Source organism: Haliaeetus leucocephalus, unplaced genomic scaffold (genome assembly GCF_000737465.1).
Source record: "Haliaeetus leucocephalus isolate CR32 unplaced genomic scaffold, Haliaeetus_leucocephalus-4.0 Scaffold636, whole genome shotgun sequence".
NCBI lineage: Eukaryota > Metazoa > Chordata > Aves > Accipitriformes > Accipitridae > Haliaeetus > Haliaeetus leucocephalus.
In genome coordinates, this window is record NW_010973072.1 from 6,500,210 (window position 1) to 6,520,969 (window position 20,760).

The 20,760-nt window shown below is 41.4% G+C and overlaps 1 protein-coding gene across 1 annotated transcript in view; it reads right to left on the reverse strand.

Moving 5' to 3' along the window:
- Window positions 1-20,760, reverse strand: part of MYH11 (myosin, heavy chain 11, smooth muscle) — a 63,513-nt gene extending 42,753 nt beyond the window's left edge. Inside the window, exons 1-4 of the mRNA XM_010578503.1 lie at window positions 20,695-20,760; window positions 13,843-14,201; window positions 8,794-8,950; window positions 337-364 (exon numbers count right to left, since the gene is read on the reverse strand). Of these exons, the coding sequence (XP_010576805.1) occupies window positions 337-364; window positions 8,794-8,950; window positions 13,843-14,184 (527 nt within the window). The 5' untranslated portion in view covers window positions 14,185-14,201; window positions 20,695-20,760. The remainder of the gene's footprint in view (window positions 1-336; window positions 365-8,793; window positions 8,951-13,842; window positions 14,202-20,694) is intronic.

Here is a 20,760-nt window from a genome sequence, read left to right on the forward strand (position 1 = left end):
CCTCTAGGAACCTTTTAAAATCCCTTGTTCTCTCTCCACACACAGTTTTACAATTGTTTACAACCAATGAACCAAGTTGTTCACTGTAAACTCTTAAATCTCTAAATTCAGAAGGTTGATTTAAAGAAATAAGTTTGTGCATTAAAGACTTCCTATGACACTAATACCTGCTTTTTATTTTACCAACGGGTAAATCTACCAGAGTAGATTTAGGACTGTAGTTCAAGCTTACTGAAGGTGAGGAGAATATGTCTGTTTCACCAGAATTCGAATCAATTTTAAATAAAGAAAGATGTTGTAATATTGAGATATACTAAAATAGATCAGTTTACTTACGTGCACAGGATGGACTGGTCTTCTCGATCTACGAATAAAGAAAAAAAATCCATTAATTAGGGAAAATGGCTGTCCTGACAGAAGCACTTATGTTTATAAGGATTTACATAGAACAGCCTAGACCTTCCAAAATCTGGCAATCCATGATTAGTCAAAAGTACTGGGTTCACATCTTATTTAATTTGCCCTTGCATTTAAATAACCATCTCTAATGGAAATATTTTGTACAAAAAATGAACAAAAGGTTAAGAGTTCAAAAATATTTTTTGTAAATTCCATTAGAGATGAACTGTAATGAGGATAGCAAAAAGATCAGGCTCTCTGTAAGAAGATTATAACTGAAAATTTCAAGCCTGAAACTCAAGTTTTTACTATGCTTATGAAGTATGGCTAGCAGCCCACTTGAGACAGTCTGGACAGATAAGGCATCAAAACCTAAAATGTTTTAAGCTGGTCATGCACAGCTTTGAATTTTGAAAGCAGAGCAGTTCAAATACCTGAATAATAATATACTTTCTATTTCATTTCAGACTGAGAGACAACTTTTATCAAGAGGATAAGTAATTTCTTGAGATGTCCTCCAAAGAGTAAGATAAACCAAGGTACTTCACATATTTTACAAGAGCATGTCAACACGTACGTAAGTATTCTTCATGCTTTTTACTACGATCCACCTTTTGGATCAAGATTTATAAAAAGGTGGGCCAAAGTCTCCATTTCTACTATGTGAGCCATGTAAGAGGTTTCTGCGCAGCAGAGTCCAGTACACTGTAATGCTGCAGGAAGGTTTAGGATCGCATCCTAGCTCCATAACCTGCTCTTGCAGCATTCCTCCCTGCTTATGCTTTTGGAGTCAGAGTTTCTCTTTACATTCAGAACTTTTACACAGAATTTTCTACCAAAAGGCTGATCTCAGGCTAAGATCTCTAGGCTGTGATGGACAGTGAACACCCACCCACTGAGGTTTCACAGTGCACTCCACAATGCTAAACTGTTTTGTAAAGCTCCACTGAAGCAAGACTTCCAGACAAGTCTGTGGTAGTGGGAGGCTTTACAATTTGCCCTCTATGTAAAGATGCATGACTAGCATGTTTGCTGTGAGCAGTTCTGAACGATTTTTTTCAGTGTGGGAATGGTCAAACACTGGGACAGGTTGCCCAGAGAGGTGTGGTATCTCCACCCTTGGAGCTGTTTGGAAGTAAACTTGACCAAGGCTCTGAGCAACCTGACCTGGCGTTGAAGTTGGCCCTTCTTTGAGTGAGGCTGTCACTGTACAGACTGTAGAAAAATCTTCTGACTTAGGAAAATAAATTCCCAGGCAGGTCAAATACATTTTTTAAAAGTGTGCAGAGTTTATAAATCTGAGACTTGAGGCAGATAATTAAGGCAGAAGAGAGTGTTTCTGTGTGGTTTGCCATTATTTATCAAATGCAGAGGTAGCATTAGCCCAGCAGAGCCTCGGCTCAGAGGTTAAGACATGAACTTCTTCCTCCTTTTATTCAGTGTGTGGGGTGACTTGCAGGGCTACCTATCTGATTGCTTGCCCCTATTGCTGACCCTGTATGTAATAAATATCATGAGATAAACAAGCTTTCTGTACTGTGTAGAGATAATGGAGATAAATTCAACCTATTAAGCTTGCAAGTTGTAATTGCTGCCTGGACCACAGCCAGCCTAGGAAAAGCAGTAGAGGATTCTGCTATGGCTTGGACTGATATTAAACAACTGGTTTACTCCCAGTTCCTCAATAGCTGTAATATTAACTGCTTTATTGATCACTCACACAGCAAATGGTGCCACTTAACTGCTTTATTCAGTAAATTGGTGCAAAATGACTCATTACATTTCTATTGGAAATATTTGTCAGCAATCAGCACAGCAGGACTCTTCCACATAAACATATGGGAGGAGACGAGCTGTGAGCCATGTTTATTTTTCACTGCAGGATATGAGCTAGGCTTTTTTTTAAGTTAAAAAAAGTGAGAACACGGTAGAATTTTTGCTAAAAATACACTGTTGTGTAAAGAGAAACCATGGGCATATATTGATATTGCATCACAAACCCATAAATACCATAAAGAAAATAAAAGTGACTTCTTAATACGGACTTGCCAGTGGAATTTCTGAGCGCAGGGAACATTAGAAAAAGTTCATCTCCTCCAAGCCAAGTATTTTCTCACTACACTTTTCTGCCCACTGCTGCCCTTGTTTTGCTCCCCAGTAAGTGAAAAAGCCTTCCTGAAGGTATCTCATAAACTGGCCCACCACAGGGGTTTGTATGAGTGCATGCCCATGGGCATCTTTGCTGAAATGTAAGAGCAGAAGAAGGATTAGGAAGGTCAGAAGTTGCACCAAGTACCCTCTGGGATAGAGAATAGGCTGTGCAAGCCAAGCCTGAGTTACTGAATTTCTTTGGACTCAGTCAGCCTAGCCCCTCATGCAGGTACAGGGAACAAATCCTGCTGAAATGGGAATAAGAGGTAAAATGGAGAGAATGGTGGGTCTTTGGTCCTGGAAGGACTCAAACTGAAAGCAGGGACTGGTGGGTGGTTGCTGGCTCTCCAAAGATGCCTTCTGGTGAAGCAGCACTTTGTGACTCTCACTGACAGCAACTTGCTTGAGGACTGCTGGGGGCTCTTGGAGGGAAAACCAAAATTATTTATTCGCTTTCAGCTTTCTCTTGTAGTCTGAAAGGCTTCCAGGATTGGACCTATGCGATTTGCCGGTTCTCTGTAGGTGAACAACCCCGTGGCATTCTTGCAACCTTCTCTCTCGGTCACTGGACTTATCCCCTTCTAACTTCCCTTGTGTTTGGCAGCCACATGAAGTCTTGAAGCTTTCAGCCCTGCGTTGCTGAATTGTGCAACCTGTCCTGCAAAACCTCATGCTGACAAACTGTCCTGTGCACATTCATGGAGGGAGAATTCCAGATGTTTCTCTATTTCCTTCAGTAGTTCTAACAAATTGCAAAGGTAAGGATGAAAGTTATCAGAAAACCTAATCCTATTCTGTTATGACTTGAGCTGCACATACTGGTCTCATTTACTTTCAAGGGCTCTCCCATTCGATTACTCCTATTTCTGCTCTGGAATATTTTATTCTATATAAAAAGGACTGTGCCCTATTTTGGGAGTCTGCAACTTTATGTGGGTGGATCTATAAGAAGAGAATGACTTGCATGAATAAAACTCCTTAAACATAATTCCTGGGGCTTAAAAAGTAACAAAATATGTCTTCTAGATTCCAATATGTTTTTTGGTTAATGCCTTTTTAAAAAATTTTACACTACCTGGAAGACTATCATATCCACCTCCTGTATGTCTCTATTAGATGTTTCGGATTTTTCTTAATTTCCTCCTCAATTTTTAATAGCATAGAGATCTACATTTACATTCTAAACCCTACCAGCTTTCCTAAACATGCAGTTAACTTTTTTTTTCTGGAATCTGCTTAGCTTTTTTACCAAACACCTCCAGATTGCTTGTAAGAATCATATGCCCCTCTGTTTTTGATAGACCAGCTAACTCTGCTTAATCACAAACAAAATCAGATGGTTTATCACAATGAAGCAGCAAGTTGGCAGCTTTACCATAAAAGGAAAAAAACAGACTGAAGCCATGTTCCAACACTCACTTACTGCTTCTTTACATTTGTTAATAACGACACTTCCTAATGGGGACATTTCTGTACAGTCCTGCTAAGGACATAGTAAACAGATGGCTTTACACAGCAGCCTCCTTTTCTAAGATCTTGGGAACTGTGTTTCCCTCCCATACCTCCCAGTAACTATCAAGTTGTTTGTTTTTCCATCTTTAACTCAAGCTTGCATAAAAATGGCTTTGCAGAAAATAGATAACCTTCTTGAATCTGCAGAAAACCATAATATATATTTTCCATGATGATTTATTGCCAGAGAACTTAATAAAAGCCTAATCATCCACATGAAAACTTTATGTCTATTACTACTGCTACATAACCTGACTTTTCACATTTGTATTGTTTATCACTTATTTGCTGTTTGCTGCATGCAGGGAAGATGGCAGAAGGCAGCAGAATTACTCCTCCTTACTGGACTGGTGTCTCAGCTCCATCATCACTGGAAGCTGGCAGTGCTGCAGGGAGAAGTTACCCACCCAACTCCAGCGCCTTTTCCCTGGCCTGCACTGCCCTCTCCTCGCTGCTGTTACCAGCATTCATACAGTCACACTGTGTACCGGGAGGGGGTGACCCACCTTAAAAACTAATTCAGCAAAAAGCAAGGGATGGTTTTTGCCTGGAGCAGTTTTGAGTCATGACTGCATGAAGACTGGTGCTGGCAGTGCAGGAGTTGGAATGGGGGCTGAGCCCTTCCTATGGCAGCTGTGCCACTGGGGAGGTACTTCATCCAAAACACAGGAGAGACAGGTGGGTGCAGAAGCATAGGGTGATTTTTTATGATTGCAGTCTCTAAGTGTAGCAGTAGTCAGCTAGCTTGTCCGTAAAGACAGTCAGTGGGGCCCAGTTCATCGTGGTAGCTCCTGGGGACAGATACACTTACAAAATGCTCTTGTGGGATGTTATATTCTCTTGGTCTTTTAGATTAAAGAAAACTAAAGTTTATGCTTGTTCTGACTGGAAATGAGCATCAGTGACTGTGCCTGGGCAACGCTCATACTGCATTAGTGACGTGGTAGTCGGTAGATTCAACAAGACATCCAGCACCCCAGTTTGAGCATGAGACAACATGACTGTGATTTGTAAAAGGGTTTTAGGTACTCAGAACCACTTGAAACAAGTGGACATTGTATCTCTGCCCAGCCAACATTTTCGTTAATTCCTGTGTCCTGTGAGATGTCAGCTTTTCTGCATATTTGGAAGAAAGTCCAGTTATCTGATTTCTGTTAACCATGCCTAAGTGTTATTACCAGAACAACTTTGATGGGACTTAAACATCATCCCTAATGAATACATTAACCAAGTAAGTCTCTAAAGCAGAGGAAGAATGCAGTGTGCACAGCGCATCTGTTTTGCTGGATGCTTGTGCCAGCAGAGGAGAGGGTGAGAATGTGAAGGGCTGATTCCCAGATGATGAGCCTGCAATAGGACCAGCAATTTTCAGACACTGAGACTCGATTCACCAAAAGATAAAGGTTCCCTGAGGCATCTGAACAAGCTGATTGCTGTTGGCCAAGTGGCCCTGGTCATGAAGTAGCAGAATGTAATTCTTCAGTCTTGTGAATCTAAGATATATTTTACTTTGGCAAGAAGAAACTATGCAAGTTTCCCAGATAAGGAGCAATACTGAAATTTCACAAGGAAAACATTCAGTGCCCTGATCCATGTTTATGAGTAAGAATTTTTTTTTATATTCCATTTGCAAATATGCTTACAAAAAACTACGAAGCTCTCTATGTCTGTATGTGTTGCGTGCACACACACGCACACACACACACAATCACGTTGATGCCCACTTTCACCACCCCAATGTGCACATAATTTGGCTGAATAACAGAGTTATTTTGAGGTTTGGTTTAGCTTTATGCACAAAACATGAGTACGTTTTTACAAACAAAAGCACAGCTTTAAAACCAGCTGGGGCCCTCTTCAGAGATGGAGAGACTCCAAAATGGTATGTCCAAGTAAATAAGCAAATAAAGCATGGGTGTCCTGGGCTTGTGATGCAAGCTCTTGTGGGACTGCTCCCCAGCTGCCATGCCAGCTGTGCGTGGTTAGGACGGGACGTTGTGGAAGAGCATTCTCTTAAAGGTTCAACTGATGATCTATTCCCTTCTCTTTTCTTTCCACTTGCTCTCCTGCTTCTCTCTGCTGTCAAGAATTCCTTGCAAAGGGAGCACATGGATAACAAGGCATAAAGCTTCCCCAAGAGTTGGTGGGGCCAGGAAATTATTATGAGCATCAAAAAAGTGAACAGAAAGAGGCATGCACTCTTACTGCCTCCGCCTCCCAGCACCCAGCCTGGGAGTCATAGCTGAACCCAGGCTGTTCTAGGTGCAGTTAATGACCACAATGAAGGGCAAGCCAGCTCCAGTGGCTTAACTGCTGCTTGGGAGAGCATGTTAGGAAGGACAGGAGACACTCAGAGAGAGGAAGAGTGAAAGAGGTCCTTACGCTGCTGGCTGATCTGTGCTGACAGTAGTTTTACATGAAGCAGAAAGCTCATGTACTTTCAGGCCAAAACAATTCTCCTGTTTCAGCATAGGCTGTATTATTACATTTTTTTTCTCTTTCCTGCAGATAGCTTGTAGCCCTTTCCTAATTGTTTTTCCCCATCCCATTTTTAGGGACAAGTAGCTGTATTCTGCACAGCTGAATGAGAACACTGCTAATGATCTGCAGGAGCTGGAAGCTTCTTGCAGAGCTCCCTTGCAAGGCTTGCTGCTTAAATAAAGGAACTGAGGAAAGAAGACTGCTCTGACTTCAGGGCCTGTTGGAGCCCTGGACAGTGCTGGATGCAGAGTACAGTGGTCAAGAGATGATCTGGAAGGCAGATACGTGCCTGTGGCTTAGTGGGATGAGCTTATGCTAAGTAAGTTTCCTATAACTATGGTTACATCAAAAATGATATTTACTGAATCATGTTATTTTAAAAGCACCTGCTCCCTTAGTCCTAAACATATTTTATATGCCTGTCTTCCTGAATAACTCTGCTGTTATAGTGCAGAGGATGGTCTGTTTTCAGGATGTCTTTTATTGTTGCTTTACTGATCCTCCTTCTCTGCTGTACTGCGGCTCTGCCTTCTGGAATACACTCAAATAAAGGAACAGAAATAGCTCCTGAAAAGAAATGTCACATAAGCCATAGGAAGAAAAAAGGTTGATATTGTAAAGCGGATACCTAGTTCTCTGGGCCTAGAGTTGAATTAACTATATTTCAAACACTCTTATATCTGGAAATATAAGATTCTAAAGTCAGGAACCTAAGTTATAATTAGGTAATCAACTTAAGTAAATAATCTTCAGGAGCTTAATCTTCAGAAGTTCTAAGGATTTTGTTATCAGGATTCTTTTGTTAGTTTTACAGTTAGTACAGATGAGTACTCAGGACTTTTGGGGGGGAAAAGACTGGTTTTGATATCAATCACCATTGGGGGGTGTGTGTGTGTATATATACGTTGCTTGTAACAAAATGACAGGGCTTTGATCGGTATTTTCAGTCAGTAGCAGTCTGCCTGGGGTTGGGCAATTATAGTTCTGTGGATTTGATGGCCTGGCACACACATATAAGTTGATCTTTTTTCATTGTGGGGAAGGACTTTGTCTAGTCTAAATCTTGGTTTAGAAAATAGCAATTAACTATGATATGCCAAACTGACTACTTGTAACTTCCAGTAAATTCATCAGGTTCATATTTCAAGTAGGATAAGTACAGGAGTACTGCAATCCTTGTGATTAAGATGCGTTGTGCATCTGGAGAAATACTGTGTAATTTCATTTGCATAGTCAGATAAAGTACGCAGTGGGTTTGAATGGATTAGCTTCTCCGAAACAATCACTGTTCTGTGTATGTGTGTAAATATTACAAATAAATCAATATGGGGTACTAATCTAGCTGTTAAACTGAAATTTTGAGATGCTGTTTATTGTTTTCACCAGTCAGACCTAAACCCCATAAGCTTTAAACCTTTAAATCCTTAAGGTCCAAACTGGGAAGCCTTGCTGAGCCATAGTTACCAGTCAGAATTTCTGCAGGATCAGGCTCCTAACGAGGGCATTCAAATTTCAAAGCATTTTGTAGAATCCTGGTTTCCTGGAGTACCTGAGGTGGCTGCGAGATTGCAACTGGTCGTGTCCCTGTAGTCTGTAGGTGTTGCAGCCTCATACGTTCATCACTATAACTTTTTCATCCCTACGTTATGATTTTTCCTTAGAGCAAAACCCCCTTAGTCTGTCAATAGCGACTGCAGAAGGAGGAGAGCACTGTGAGTTTTGAAGGTTTTGTTGGCACCATTTGGGGCCTGACTGCTTTCCCATTGCTCCTCGTTGCCATTATTGTTAGAAAACAGAGCACAACTCAACTCAGGGCTCCAAAGCATTAGCCTGTAATGAAAGTAGCCCCAAAACATTATTTGAATTTGCTTTGCTAGGGGAGAGAGAGAGAGGAGCAATGCCGACAGATCCAGCAGCGCTAGCAGCTAACTTTGGAATAGTCCCCACTGGTGGAGAGGGAGCATTTTCCATGCCCGTATTTGCCAAAACTATTTGCTTGACTTTGAAACCTTCCCACATGCCTCAACACAGATGGGTAAAAGGATTGTTTTTCCTTTTTGAGTCACAGTGTTTGTGGACTGCCGTTCCTGCCAAAGAATTCCTCTGAAACTTCTAGAAAGGCCGTGTCACCCTCCGTAACAGATCTTTTCTGGCTGTGCTTCTTGCAGGAGCACATGTGGAGTTATAAGGTGTTTTCTCCCACGTTAGTGGGCAGCGATTTCTAAGGACCGCAGCATTAAACTGGCCTACCTTGCAGCATGCTCCTGTAGGCTGTGTCCGCGATAGCGTAGATGTGAGGCGGCATCTCGTGCCTCTTCTTTCCCTTGTACATGTCGATAATCTTCTCTGAATAAATGGGCAGCTGTTTGTATGGATTTATTACAACGCAGAAGAGACCTGAATAAGTCTGCAAGGAAATTCAAATAAAAACTGGAATTAATATCATGTGCCATGCCTAGTCTGGGAAACACAGGCATCAGCTGCATTGAACTAACAGGATTTTAGCAAATAACACTCTTGTATTCTGCCTAGTGTAACAAATGAAGCGGCATTTTCTGAATGTATGTGTATGGGTGGTTTCCAAGTGCACAAATAATTATTTCTAAAAAGCAAACCGCTAGCAAGTATGTGAATTTAGTAATCTGTAGAAATACCATGATCTGATGTTAGAGCTTCTTGACTTCAGTTATTTTCAGTACATAGTGAATCACCCTTATCTGTGGTGATGTAACTACTGTAATAATACATAATATTTCTTTATACATGTATTTTCATACCAGGGTATTTGCTTAGGTAGGGGTCACATTTTGTAAACTGAAATCCTAGGGAAGAAGCTTGGATTGATGTTGGAAGAAGGTTTTTTTTTTTAAAAAAGATTATATGAACACCATATAACAATGATGATTAATGAAAGTCCTTGAAAAAAATTACTCAAGTTCCAAATAGATGTCTTAATGGAATAGTCATGCCTTTACTACATGATTATTTCTGTAAGAAATTTAAGGAAAAATGTCGTTTCTGTTTACAGCTTAATGAAGGTAGTAATATAAAAATACATACATAAACCAACAAGAATGGTGGCTACCAGCTGATAACTGTTCATCCAGGTTTTGTTAGTTGGTTGTTGGGGTTTTTTGTTGGTTTTTTTTTTAGTTTTCCCTTATTTTGGAATGCTCCAGCTATTGAACTAGAGCAGAAATAATAGCATATGATAATAGATGGTGAGCCATATTTCATAAACAATTACTAAGAGTAAGCAATTTGCAAGGGTTTTTCATTAAAAATAAAAATTTTAAAACCCCAAAATAAAAAATTACAAAGTTATGAGATTATAGTTGCAGGAGTATTGTGATCTTTAAGCTGCCCTATGGCTGTTAGTTTTCAAACCATGCCAGTTAAAAAAACTGAAATAATGAAATTATGCTCTTTCTGACTTAGGCATAAGTGGGTTTGGATTTTTTTTTAATTTTTTTTTTTTTTAATTGCCATGCTGTGTGAATGAGTGCTTTGTGGTGTGCAGCTGCTGCCGTGCCTTAATCTCAGGGCTGCGTCCGAGGATGGCTCAAGCTGCCTCGGTTCCCCCGTAGGAAGCACTGCAGCGCAGGACTGCAAAATGGCATCTGGGAAGCTTGGCTCTGGGCACAGGGATTTCCCTTTCCTGACCATAATAGGAAATGGCACAACACAGCCTCGGCACAGCCTGAACACTTTATATGGTATTCAGCAAACACGGCGAGAGCATCCATCAGCCTCCAGCAGCGAGGAAGGAGCAGGTTGGGTGCTCCACGCTGGGCAGGAGAACTTCTGGGGTGCTGCGGGTGGTGATCAGGGCCTCTCCTACTGTTTCAGGTTGTGACTGCGTCACCACAGTCTCAGGTCACACAACAAGAAAATTAAGCTCAAGATCCTTGCCAGCTCTCAATATCCCCAAGCTAAAACTCTTGAGGTGGAAGGTAGATAATTACTGTGCCGGATTTTCATTGAAGCTGGAGTTCAGATTGAAACTCTGTGCTAATCGTGTCAAAATGAACTTTAGTGCTGTGGGGACAATACACTTGAAAAGTGACAGTTTTTTTTCTAGAATGACCACCAAGGCCCTTGAGGAAAGGACAGTAAGGTCTTTTTTTCAGTAGAAATAGTTTTACTGTATGCACTCAACTAATCGTTCCCAACCAAGTAAAATAATAGGAAAGAAAATTTCCAATGCAGGAAATTATTTAGGCCTCCCTTCCCTGAGATTTCTAGGCATTTTCCTGACTTGCCATATGCAGGGCTATTTGCACACCCAGGCATACAGTAAGATACCTTTGAAGAGCTAACTCTGAGGCACAAGTAGCAGGTTATTAAGGCAGGGCAAAAGCCTGAGCTGATGACGTTCAGGAATCCCCATTTCTAACTGGACTGTGACTGATATCATCTCTCATGTTGGGAAAGCTGACCAAGACCTCTTGGTTTCACTGATTGTAGTTCTAGGTATCTGCTTTGCAAGGATTTGGGGAAACCGGATTAATACGTGTGATGTTTTGAAGGTAAGCAAGCCAGTTGGCTAAGCATGTGATTGGAAGTGGGTGGTTTGAAGTTTCTGTGCCTTAAATCATTCTCCCTGGGGCACAGTCTATCCAGAGAGGGGGACCCCAGCTGTATCTCTCCCTAGACGGTTTGGAGGCAGGACATGATTTGAAGCATCTTAAGGATAGCGTCCATAGGAGACCTCAGCTTGTGTATCCCTTGGACAGCCACCGCTGAAGGATATTTAAGAGCGACTGGCACAAATACACACATCTACCTTGTAAATGACTAGGTGTGGGCAGAAGAATCCCACCTCTGGTTCCAGTATGCATATATAGTTATCTGTATTTAAGAAAGCATTTTGCACTGTTAGGCAAAGACTGAATTGGTAGTGCCTATGAATACAGGTACAAGAAACTTGATTCTACTCGCAAATCCACTGAAGGTGTGTTGCTATTTTACAGATATTTATATAATAATTTTTGGTTTAATTTGCGTGTGGACAAGGCAGATTCTGTTTGTTCTGAGCAATGTGAAACATGAGTTAGTGGCAACACATTTCTTGCCCTTCTTTCTTAATTACCTGTGATGAAGGAAAAGGCCAGGGTCTTTTTCCAGTGTACAGTCATTCTGTTAATTTCTGCACTGAATCTTTTTATTTAATAACATTTAATATAAATGCAAGGGACAGACTATTTGTGTTTTGTTTGGGTTTTTTTTCTAAGTTGACTTTTATCTTTAGCAGAGTTGGGAATCCCCATTTGCATCAGTGATGCTCTAAAGGGCAAGATATTAAGGTCATGTGTTCTTTGTATGTGTGGGACTCCAAGGGAGGCAATATAGGCATTGCATGGCAAAGCCAGGAGATGGCTGTTTACAGTTGGTTTTGCAAGTGGATGAGACTCAAATTCTGTTTAGATGCCCCCTATTTTTTTTAGAAGGTATGACAGTATCAGCACTGTGTAAGGCTGGACAGTTTTAAGCAGGTTTTAGTTACTGAAAATACTAATAACTTGTTGCAATGCAAGTCAAAATAATTTCTTTATAACTATTAATTTACCACCATCTTAAAATCTAGTCTCTTGAGAAAGAAAACTTAATTTCAGATACACTTCCATTTTTGTCTCCATGAAAAATTCTTTGGTTTCTAATTGCATTATCTGCTTTTGGAAATTAATTTCCTCTTCCTGTAGACAGTGAAAGTTCCACAAAAAATCCACAAAGTAAATATATTGGATATCCTGCAACATCTATGCAGAGTGTTGCTGAGAACAACAACAAAGAAATAAACACCACACATTTTATCCCACTATTCTTCTACTGATTCTTTTTAGATCTTGCAACAATATAGAACACTTTCAGAAAAATTCTATTTTAGTAATTAATGCTGCGTGTTCTGATATAATAGCACATAGGTCCACATGCTCACCTGCAAACTTTTAAAATCGAATAAACTCAAATACTGAAAAGATGGAAAGTCTAGCTTCTTTCAGAAATCTTGGTGATGTGCATTTTAGTACATTCCTGAAGGAAAGATCTTGAGGTTAGCTCTTTGAAGTTATGCATAACAATTAAATAGTTCCTTTGTTGTACTATATATAACTGTCTTATTTTCTGCTTCATTTCCTACTTTCCAATTTAGCATTCCTCATATTATTAATGAGAACTCTACTCCTGCTTCTAAAACCTTGTTACTTAAGCTCTTCACTTTCTTTCACTCATGAGTGGTCTGTCATCTGTGCTGGTTTTGGCTGGGATAGAGTTAATTTTCTTCATAGTAGCTAGTATGGGGCTATGTTTTGGATTTGTGCTGAAAACAGTGTTGATAACACAGGGATGCTTTAGTTACTGCTGAGCAGGGCTCACACAGAGCCAAGGCCTTTTCTGCTCCTCACCCCACCCCACCCCACCAGTGAGGAGACTGGGGGGCATGAGAAGTTGGAGGGGACACAGCTGGGACAGCTGACCCCAACCGACCCAAGGGATATTCCAGACAGTGTGACGTCATGCTCAGTATATATAGCTGGGGGAAGAAAAAGGAATGGAGGACGTTTGGAGTGATGGTGTTTGTCTTCCCAAGTAAGCGTTAGGTGTGATGGAGCCCGGCTTTCCTGGAGATGGCTGAACACCTGCCTGCCCATGGGAAGTGGGGAATGAATTCCTTGGTTTGCTTTGGTTGTGTGCATGGCTTTTGCTTTGCTTGTTAAGATGTCTTTATCTCAATGAGTACTCTCACTTGAATTCCAGTGGGTTTATTCATTTACTCAAACATAAGGTTTTACTTGAGCACCCACCAAACCAGAACTTGTCAGCTGCATTTCCATGGGAGTTTTGCCTGAGAAATGGCTGCATGATTTGGCTTTTCCCTATGTTCTTTTTGCAAGTTACTGGAAACTTGTTCAGGTTTGCACTGAAGTAATTTAGAAGTCCCTATTGATTTTTTTTTTTAAATTTTTTTTTCCAAACAGCAGGACTGAGGTGTTGTTCAGCTATCAGAGTTCTTTCCAAGCCAACAATATCCTTTCAGAATTAGTAAGTTTGGGGAAGAAACCTTCATGGGTTTTAATTTAGTTAAGTAAAGAATCAATTATTAAAGAAGCAGGAGGGTCATGGGGAATAAAGTGAACTAAATACGTTTTTGGTTTAGGATGCTATAACTGGCGGGTTAGTAATTGCACAGCAGTGTTACACGCAAGGACTGTATCCCTGACAGTGGGATACACCTTGTTTGTGATGGGACATGGTTAGCATGTAATAGCAAATGCCATGTGCATGTTTGATTCTACTTACATAAATTAAACCTGAGAAGTATCTCTCCCTTAGATTGTGCAGCACTGAAGCTTCATTGAGGCAAGTCAGCTCTGCCATGTCCTCCACTTTGGAGAACTTTGGAGGGTTCATCTTCTGGATGTCATCCTTGCTCAGTGTCACTTTCTTTCCATTTTCTGCCAGTTCAACTGTCACCTCATCCCCTTTCTCTTCCTTGATACTTGCTGCTTCAAATCCATGTTTCTCTGATGGAATCCAAACCAGTCTTTTTGCTGACCAGTCAGCCTGGGCAAGTGGGTTGTTAATGAAGTTTTTGTCCACAAAGAGGAATTTCTCGTCATCGCTGAGAGCTTTTTGAGCCATTTTGACTCAGTAGACACCTGTTGAGGAAGCAAAATATTCTGCTTTGAAGGGAGGCAAATGTGGACATCTTCCAGGCAAAACACATTTGTCAAATCTGCCATGTGGTAGATCCAAAGCACTATAGGTCCTGTGTCATATCTCATATTTCTATGCAGATACTTTTGGGTGCCAGCTTAGATACCTTAGAGTATCTGTGTTTGGATTCCCATTCTTTTGTTGTTGTGTCTGAAATCGCCTAAATCAAAAGCTTCATGGAACTAAACCAAATGAGGACACCTGTGCTTATTACTTTATGTTACTGAAGATCAGAGAGAAAAGTAAGGCATAACTAATGTCTGTGCAATGACACTGGCAGGGCTGCACCAAGCCTACCGGCTGAAGAGCTTTCTGCAGCCTCATCTCTTGCCCATCACAAAGTTAACTGAATTCAGATACATACAAAATCTCTCATCATCCAAATACTCTTGGGCACATACTGAAATACCGGTGCAATAATAAAATAACTAGTAGAACAGTTCCCAAGCTATGGTCCAGAAAGGACAGAAACGAACTTTTCTTGCAAAAGACTTTTTCCAATCATTCTAATACCATTTCATTTGAAGAAGAATAAGATTAAGAACAAGCCAAAAGAAAAAACAGGAAAAAGAATTGTTATCAGTACTGCTGGTAAAAGAGAAGTAATTTAGAGTTATCCCCTTTCCATGGTTCAGACAGTAGGAGGTGATCATTTATGAAGGGTAAGTATCTACCACATGAGAGAGAGAAGAAATAAAACAAGCCTGGAAATTGCATCAGCTATTACATACTCTGAGCCATGATGCTCAAACTGGAAGGATGATGCATCTCTGTCGTGCAGTTGTAAATGGATAAAACAGCACCGTGCAGTTGGACTTGGATGAAGCAGCCAGAAGTATCTGCTCCGTAGGTGAGAGCAATGGGAGGGGTTTGGCTGCTTTGCACTGCCTGTGAGAGGGAGGCGGCAGCTTCTTCCCTCTCCGGCCATTGCAAGTTAGGATGTAGCTGCAAGATCTGTGCCGATAATGCTGGAGCTTTCATAAGCGTTCTGCCCTGTCCTGTGGAGGGGGACAGCTCTAAATGAGGAAAGGTGTAAACGGAGGACTTCTTGTGGTTTGCTACAGGGCAGGACAAGAGTGGTGCTGATCAGGAAACCTGCCATGCAGTGGAGCAAAGAGTGGAGCTGGGGACGAGCTACGGTGGGGAGCAGGGAAGAGTGTGTGCCCAAGAAAAACATCTCTACGAGACAGAGGCTGTTTCATTTCCTTATTGAGAACGAATTTCATATTTGCAGCATTCAAACAAACATGAATCTTGAGGGAGCTTGGAGAACTGACTGTTAAAGATGTCAGCAATCGACCCATAAGCAGAATGATATTTGTAAAGACCAAGCTCTGTGGTATGTAGCCAAATGGACACCCTGTGCTCTGGGAGTATCAGAGATTGGTTTCCAAGTATTTGTCCCTGAAGCCTTCCCACAGATTAATGTTTTTTTGCAAGGCCAGATTGTGTGAGGGGTCTGAGACAGAAGCATGGATCATGCAGAAGGTGACATAAAGCTTAAAAACAAAACTAGGATTTTAGAGGTGCCTAAGAGGGTTAGATGATCCCACTGAAATTCAGTGGAAATTAGATGCCCCAGTTCCTTAAACTCCCTTGACAATTCTCTCGTCTAAAAAAAAAAAGAACAGCTTTCCTCTAAAGGTACTGGTTCTAGAGCCACCAGCCTTGCCTGGAAATCCCCAACAGGAAAATTCACCCAGGTCATCCATGCACATGCAATGCGCGTGGTGGTGCGGGTGAACGGGAGGGACACCCTGGCAGCTTGGATCTGTGCATTGCCACCGGCTTGTGCGCAGTGTTCCCCGCTGTCGAGTCTCTGGAAGGGAGCTCTGTAGGATGTGGCCCTTTGCTTGCTCCCAGGGGATTCTTGGAAGAGAGCTGCGAGAGGAAACTATTTGACCTCTGTGCGGATTAAGGCAGAAAATGTTCCCTCCTTGCCAAGAGGGCTGGTAGAGGCACACAGTTCCAATAATGGAGATGGTATTCTCTCCAGCTGAGCTTTCCAGCTGGCGCCCGCAGGGTGAAGCCTGCCGGACAGAGGAACGAAGGGAGCGCTGCCCCATCCCCAGGGCTGCGGCTCCAGGAGCGTGGGGCTGGGGCAGCAGCAGGAGCCTGCTGTGGCCTCTCTCCTCCCACTGCGGCAGCAATGGCCAAGGTCCGTTCTCTGCCCCGCCGTTGCAGCAGCATGGGAGGAACCGCAGCGGCAACGGAGTGGGAGGATTTCAGCCCATCCTAGGCCCAGAAGACCGCTGTGTGGTCATCCTGAAGCATTAGAAAGGTTGTGTTGTGCTGCCCGTGACTAAGTGCCAAGTGACAGCACATTCAAATCAATAGGAATTTGGTATTGCTGTCAGAAATGCCAAAAATTGGACTGAACTGCGGAGCCGAGTTTCACAGAGTCAAATCCTGCTACTTTGAGGCTGCCCACAACCAATGATGGTGGGAATCAAACTGCTGAATCATCCTGACCATCTACCTCAAAAACCCGGTTGAAGACAAACCTGTTGGCCTGCTACAAAGCATGTCACGAGGGGGACGACCCAAAAGTTTTTTGCTGTTTTGTTGACCAAGGGAAAGTTCCTTTCCTTGTTACATGCTAAGTCAAAAAGATCTTTGACAGATTACAGCATGAAATGGAGAGCTGGTCTGTCTGTATCCTACTATGTTCTCCTACTTTTTCATGCATGTAAAACTTTCTGCACCTTGTTATTTAAATATAGTCTTTTTGAAAGTGAGATGAGGTTGGAAGGTATGAGAGGTGGCATGAACTGCAGAGCTTGGAAATACAGGTTTTTATGCCCTAGATCTAAGCACTATGTTTGACTAGTTTAAACATGGTAAGAATAGACCCCTTACAAGAAATAGGGAGTAGTCAGTCCGAGCTGGATCTTATCACAGCTCTGAAACACTATGAGGAGAAAACATGGATTTGTGTAAAAAGAACTTTTCATGATTGATCCTCTGGAAACTGAGGATAAAGTTTGAGTAGCAGCTGAGCACCACTGCAGTAAAAAATGAAATGCAGTTATGAAGTGTGGATTAATGAATATTAATAGTTTAACAGATTAATGAATATTAATTAATGCATATTAACAACAAAGGAAGGTTTCTGAATGGAAGGGGTAGAAGATGAGCTCCACAAACTCAACTAGATTTGTCATAGTGTGGTGCTGTGCACTGAACTAATGAACTGCTGAAGCTTTCTGATTAATAACTGGCAGTAAACCTTCTGGTCCCTCTCTGATCGAGACTGAACTGCACTGGTCCAGCATATGATTGATATTGGGGGGAATGGGCCAAGGGGAAAGATTCGTTACTGCCCATTGAGAACATTCCCTGAGAAGGCAAAATTTACCCCTTAGCCAGTTCCTGGGTTTCGTCTGTAGGGCTAGCTGAGAGAAACAGAGACCAATATCTTATCTGTGCGAGAGGTGGTAAGAGGTTCTCATCCTTTCCTTTAGGTGGATGATAGCCCAAATCATGTGCAAGAGTAAATACTTTTATACTCGGAGGTGAGCTATCCTGAGGAAGGGAGGAAGAAAAGGGAGGAAAAGCAATCACAAAAATACTACTGATATGAAGTTTCTTGCCTTAGAAATGTGCCAAATCACACCAAACTGGATCCATTATACTTGTCTAAACCCCAAATATGCACATAGACATGGGTACGCATACTTCCACAGCTTACTTTCTATTCTTCCTTCTGCTGTCCCACTGCAGATATATCTAGCTGACCTTCACTGCCTTTTCCCTTATCATGTCAGTGACAGAAGTTGAATACTGTCTTTACAATCAGTTTATCCTGAGTATATTATTCCAAGGACAAAGTATAAATATTTCCAGGAAGTGCACTTTAATGACAAGGTTATTGGCCAAGCAGAATTGCCTTCTGGGTCAGACCTTAGAGGGACTGCTTTTTTCCTAATGAGAAGATAAGGATACTTCTCCCTTCCTCTGCAGGATGTGCATGTCAGTATAAAAGCTTATCACAGCCGTACAGGGAATAATTATTAGAACAGAGGAATACATAACCAAGTATGTATGTGAATTATTTTCAGAAACCGAGTCCTGCTCTCATAAGTGGTTTCTGAAGGAAGAGTGTAGCAGTAACCTGCTGCTTGACTCAAACTGTATTTCTTAGGCTACAGGAGTTCTTGACTATGTTCTTTCCAGGTTGCTTATCTTCTACTTTTCCAGTACTTAACTGAATTACCCAACTGAGCATTGCTTGAAAAAAAGAAAATCTAGGGGTGAATCCTAATCTTGTGATCTTCATTTGGGAACTGGTTCCCCAGCACAGTTAGCTTTGTCACGAGCACTGCTACCAATCCCTTCTGGCCTTTCACTTCTCCCCCCTGGTCACTGGGACCACCACTCAAATGCTTATTCTCATGGACATTTTCATGTGAACATGGAGGTATCAGCAGTACTAGTTTATGGATGCTCAATCATGGAAGAGGGAAAGTCTGTATTTTAAGAACATTTTCAGTAATTTCACAGGCTGGTTTTTTGTTTTGTTTTTTTAATGCATTCTCCATGTACTTTAATCAAATTGTCTTTAAGTGCCTTGGTCTCCTATCAGATCTTCTCATGTCTATTAATGCAAGTTACTATATAACTCTGATTAAACACTTGATAGCTCTTTTAATACTCCAAAGAAATTGGCCCAGGTTATTACCTATATTATAAACTGTAAAGATCAAAAAAGAAGGAAAGAATACTTGAATTGCATCATGTGGGGATAGATTCCCTTTTTCTGGAAAAGACCAGCTATTTCACATACCCCCAAATGTTATTCTGTTAAGTAAATCAGATTCTGCATGTTCATTAGAATGCATAAATAATCCATATTTTAACTGGACTTTGCACAAGTTGGAAAGCTATCTCTAGCTCTTGGCTTCTTCTAAAATTAACATACTTAAAAGAAAAGCCAATAGATTTGCAACTAATAAGTCTCATTGAATTATAAAGAGTCGGGATCCTCCGCATACATCTATGCGTGCTACCATATATGGCGATGTTCTTCTCAATACAAGCTGTTCCACAAAAATGTAATGATAAAAAATTCAAAACAAATACCTTTTAGGGACTAGCGTGTCAATTGCAAATGAGATAATAAAAATCATTGTTTACATCCAGGCGAATACAGCCAGAGGAGTATCATGTACTAAACTAAAGTGACTACTTGATTAAGTGCTTTCCTCTAGGGGAGTTCAGCGTTTTAGCCTCTGTGTGAGTGGCTTGAGGGAACTGTGAACTTCAGGAGTTCAGCAAGTCAGTCTGTCCAGAGAGTCTTATTGCAAGCTGCCTGTCAGGGCAAAGCTTTGAGTGAAGGAGAAGGTGGGCTTGTTTTTAAACAAGTGTATTTTAGAAAAGGTTTTACTGAGACATATGTGTTAGATAATACTAACAAACCTTCTGATTTCCCTTATATTTAAAGTATCTCGTATTGCTTCTTAATTATGCATGGACATATGCCTCCCATAGAGACCAACATTTTTATAGCTGTGCATGCACACATGCACACACACACATATATATGCGTGTGAGTGCAAGAAGCCAGTGAACTTCTGGGATGACACTGAAGCTGCTTTCTATACTGCCATCTACTGTCGTCTTAATTTACTCACGGTATTTTGTTAAAAGTTTGTTGCTTTATTTCCCCTTATAAAAAAAAAAGGCATGTCACATTCAAAATGACTTGAATTAGCGTAGTTAAGCAAAACTAATCTGATAATTCACTGAAACTTTATTCCCAGCATATTAAAAACATATGTATATGATGGTAAGGCATTTTTGTAAAAATGTTTCCACTTCTTCTTCTAATTTTTAAGCATTTGTCCTGTTTAAAGAACAACTAACTGACAAACTATTTTATTTGGTTATACTTTCTTTAAACAGCCTGGGAAGTGCACTAAGTTCCTTTATTAGGACTGAAAAAGTAGAAATACTTAAAGAAGATCAGCAGCTCAGGCTACCAGGTTTCTTCGTTACTGAATGCAGAGGTGATGGTTAATGGCAGTGGGTACCTGCCACCATCCGGCAGCGTGCAGCACCCTGCGGGCTGCGCTGCCGCGGGCTTGGAGCGCAACTCGTGCTCTGCAGTCAGCATCTTTAAGGCTCGATTCAGCAAGAGCAGTGTTAGAAGTGACTAAGGAACAGGCTAGAACATCTGTGCACGCTTTCAAACGTGCATGGTCTGTAATGCATTTTAAACAGAATTCGATCAGAAACACACAAATCAGGATAAGCCATTTGAGCTTGTACGATAGGTCTGTTCCCATTTCTAATTTGTATGCTATCTGCAGGTTAATTCACTGAACGTGTTTGCAAAGTAGCATAATAGTTAGCTTGCCAAACCGCTCCATCCCAAAGCGCAGCGAGCCCCCAGCCCCGTCCCCAGCATTGATCTCCGGCCCCTGTGGTACTTACAGGTGTCCAATTAGGGGAGCAGAGAGTGAACTGGGGAGTCGGGAACCTGTACAGCCACCAGCCGGG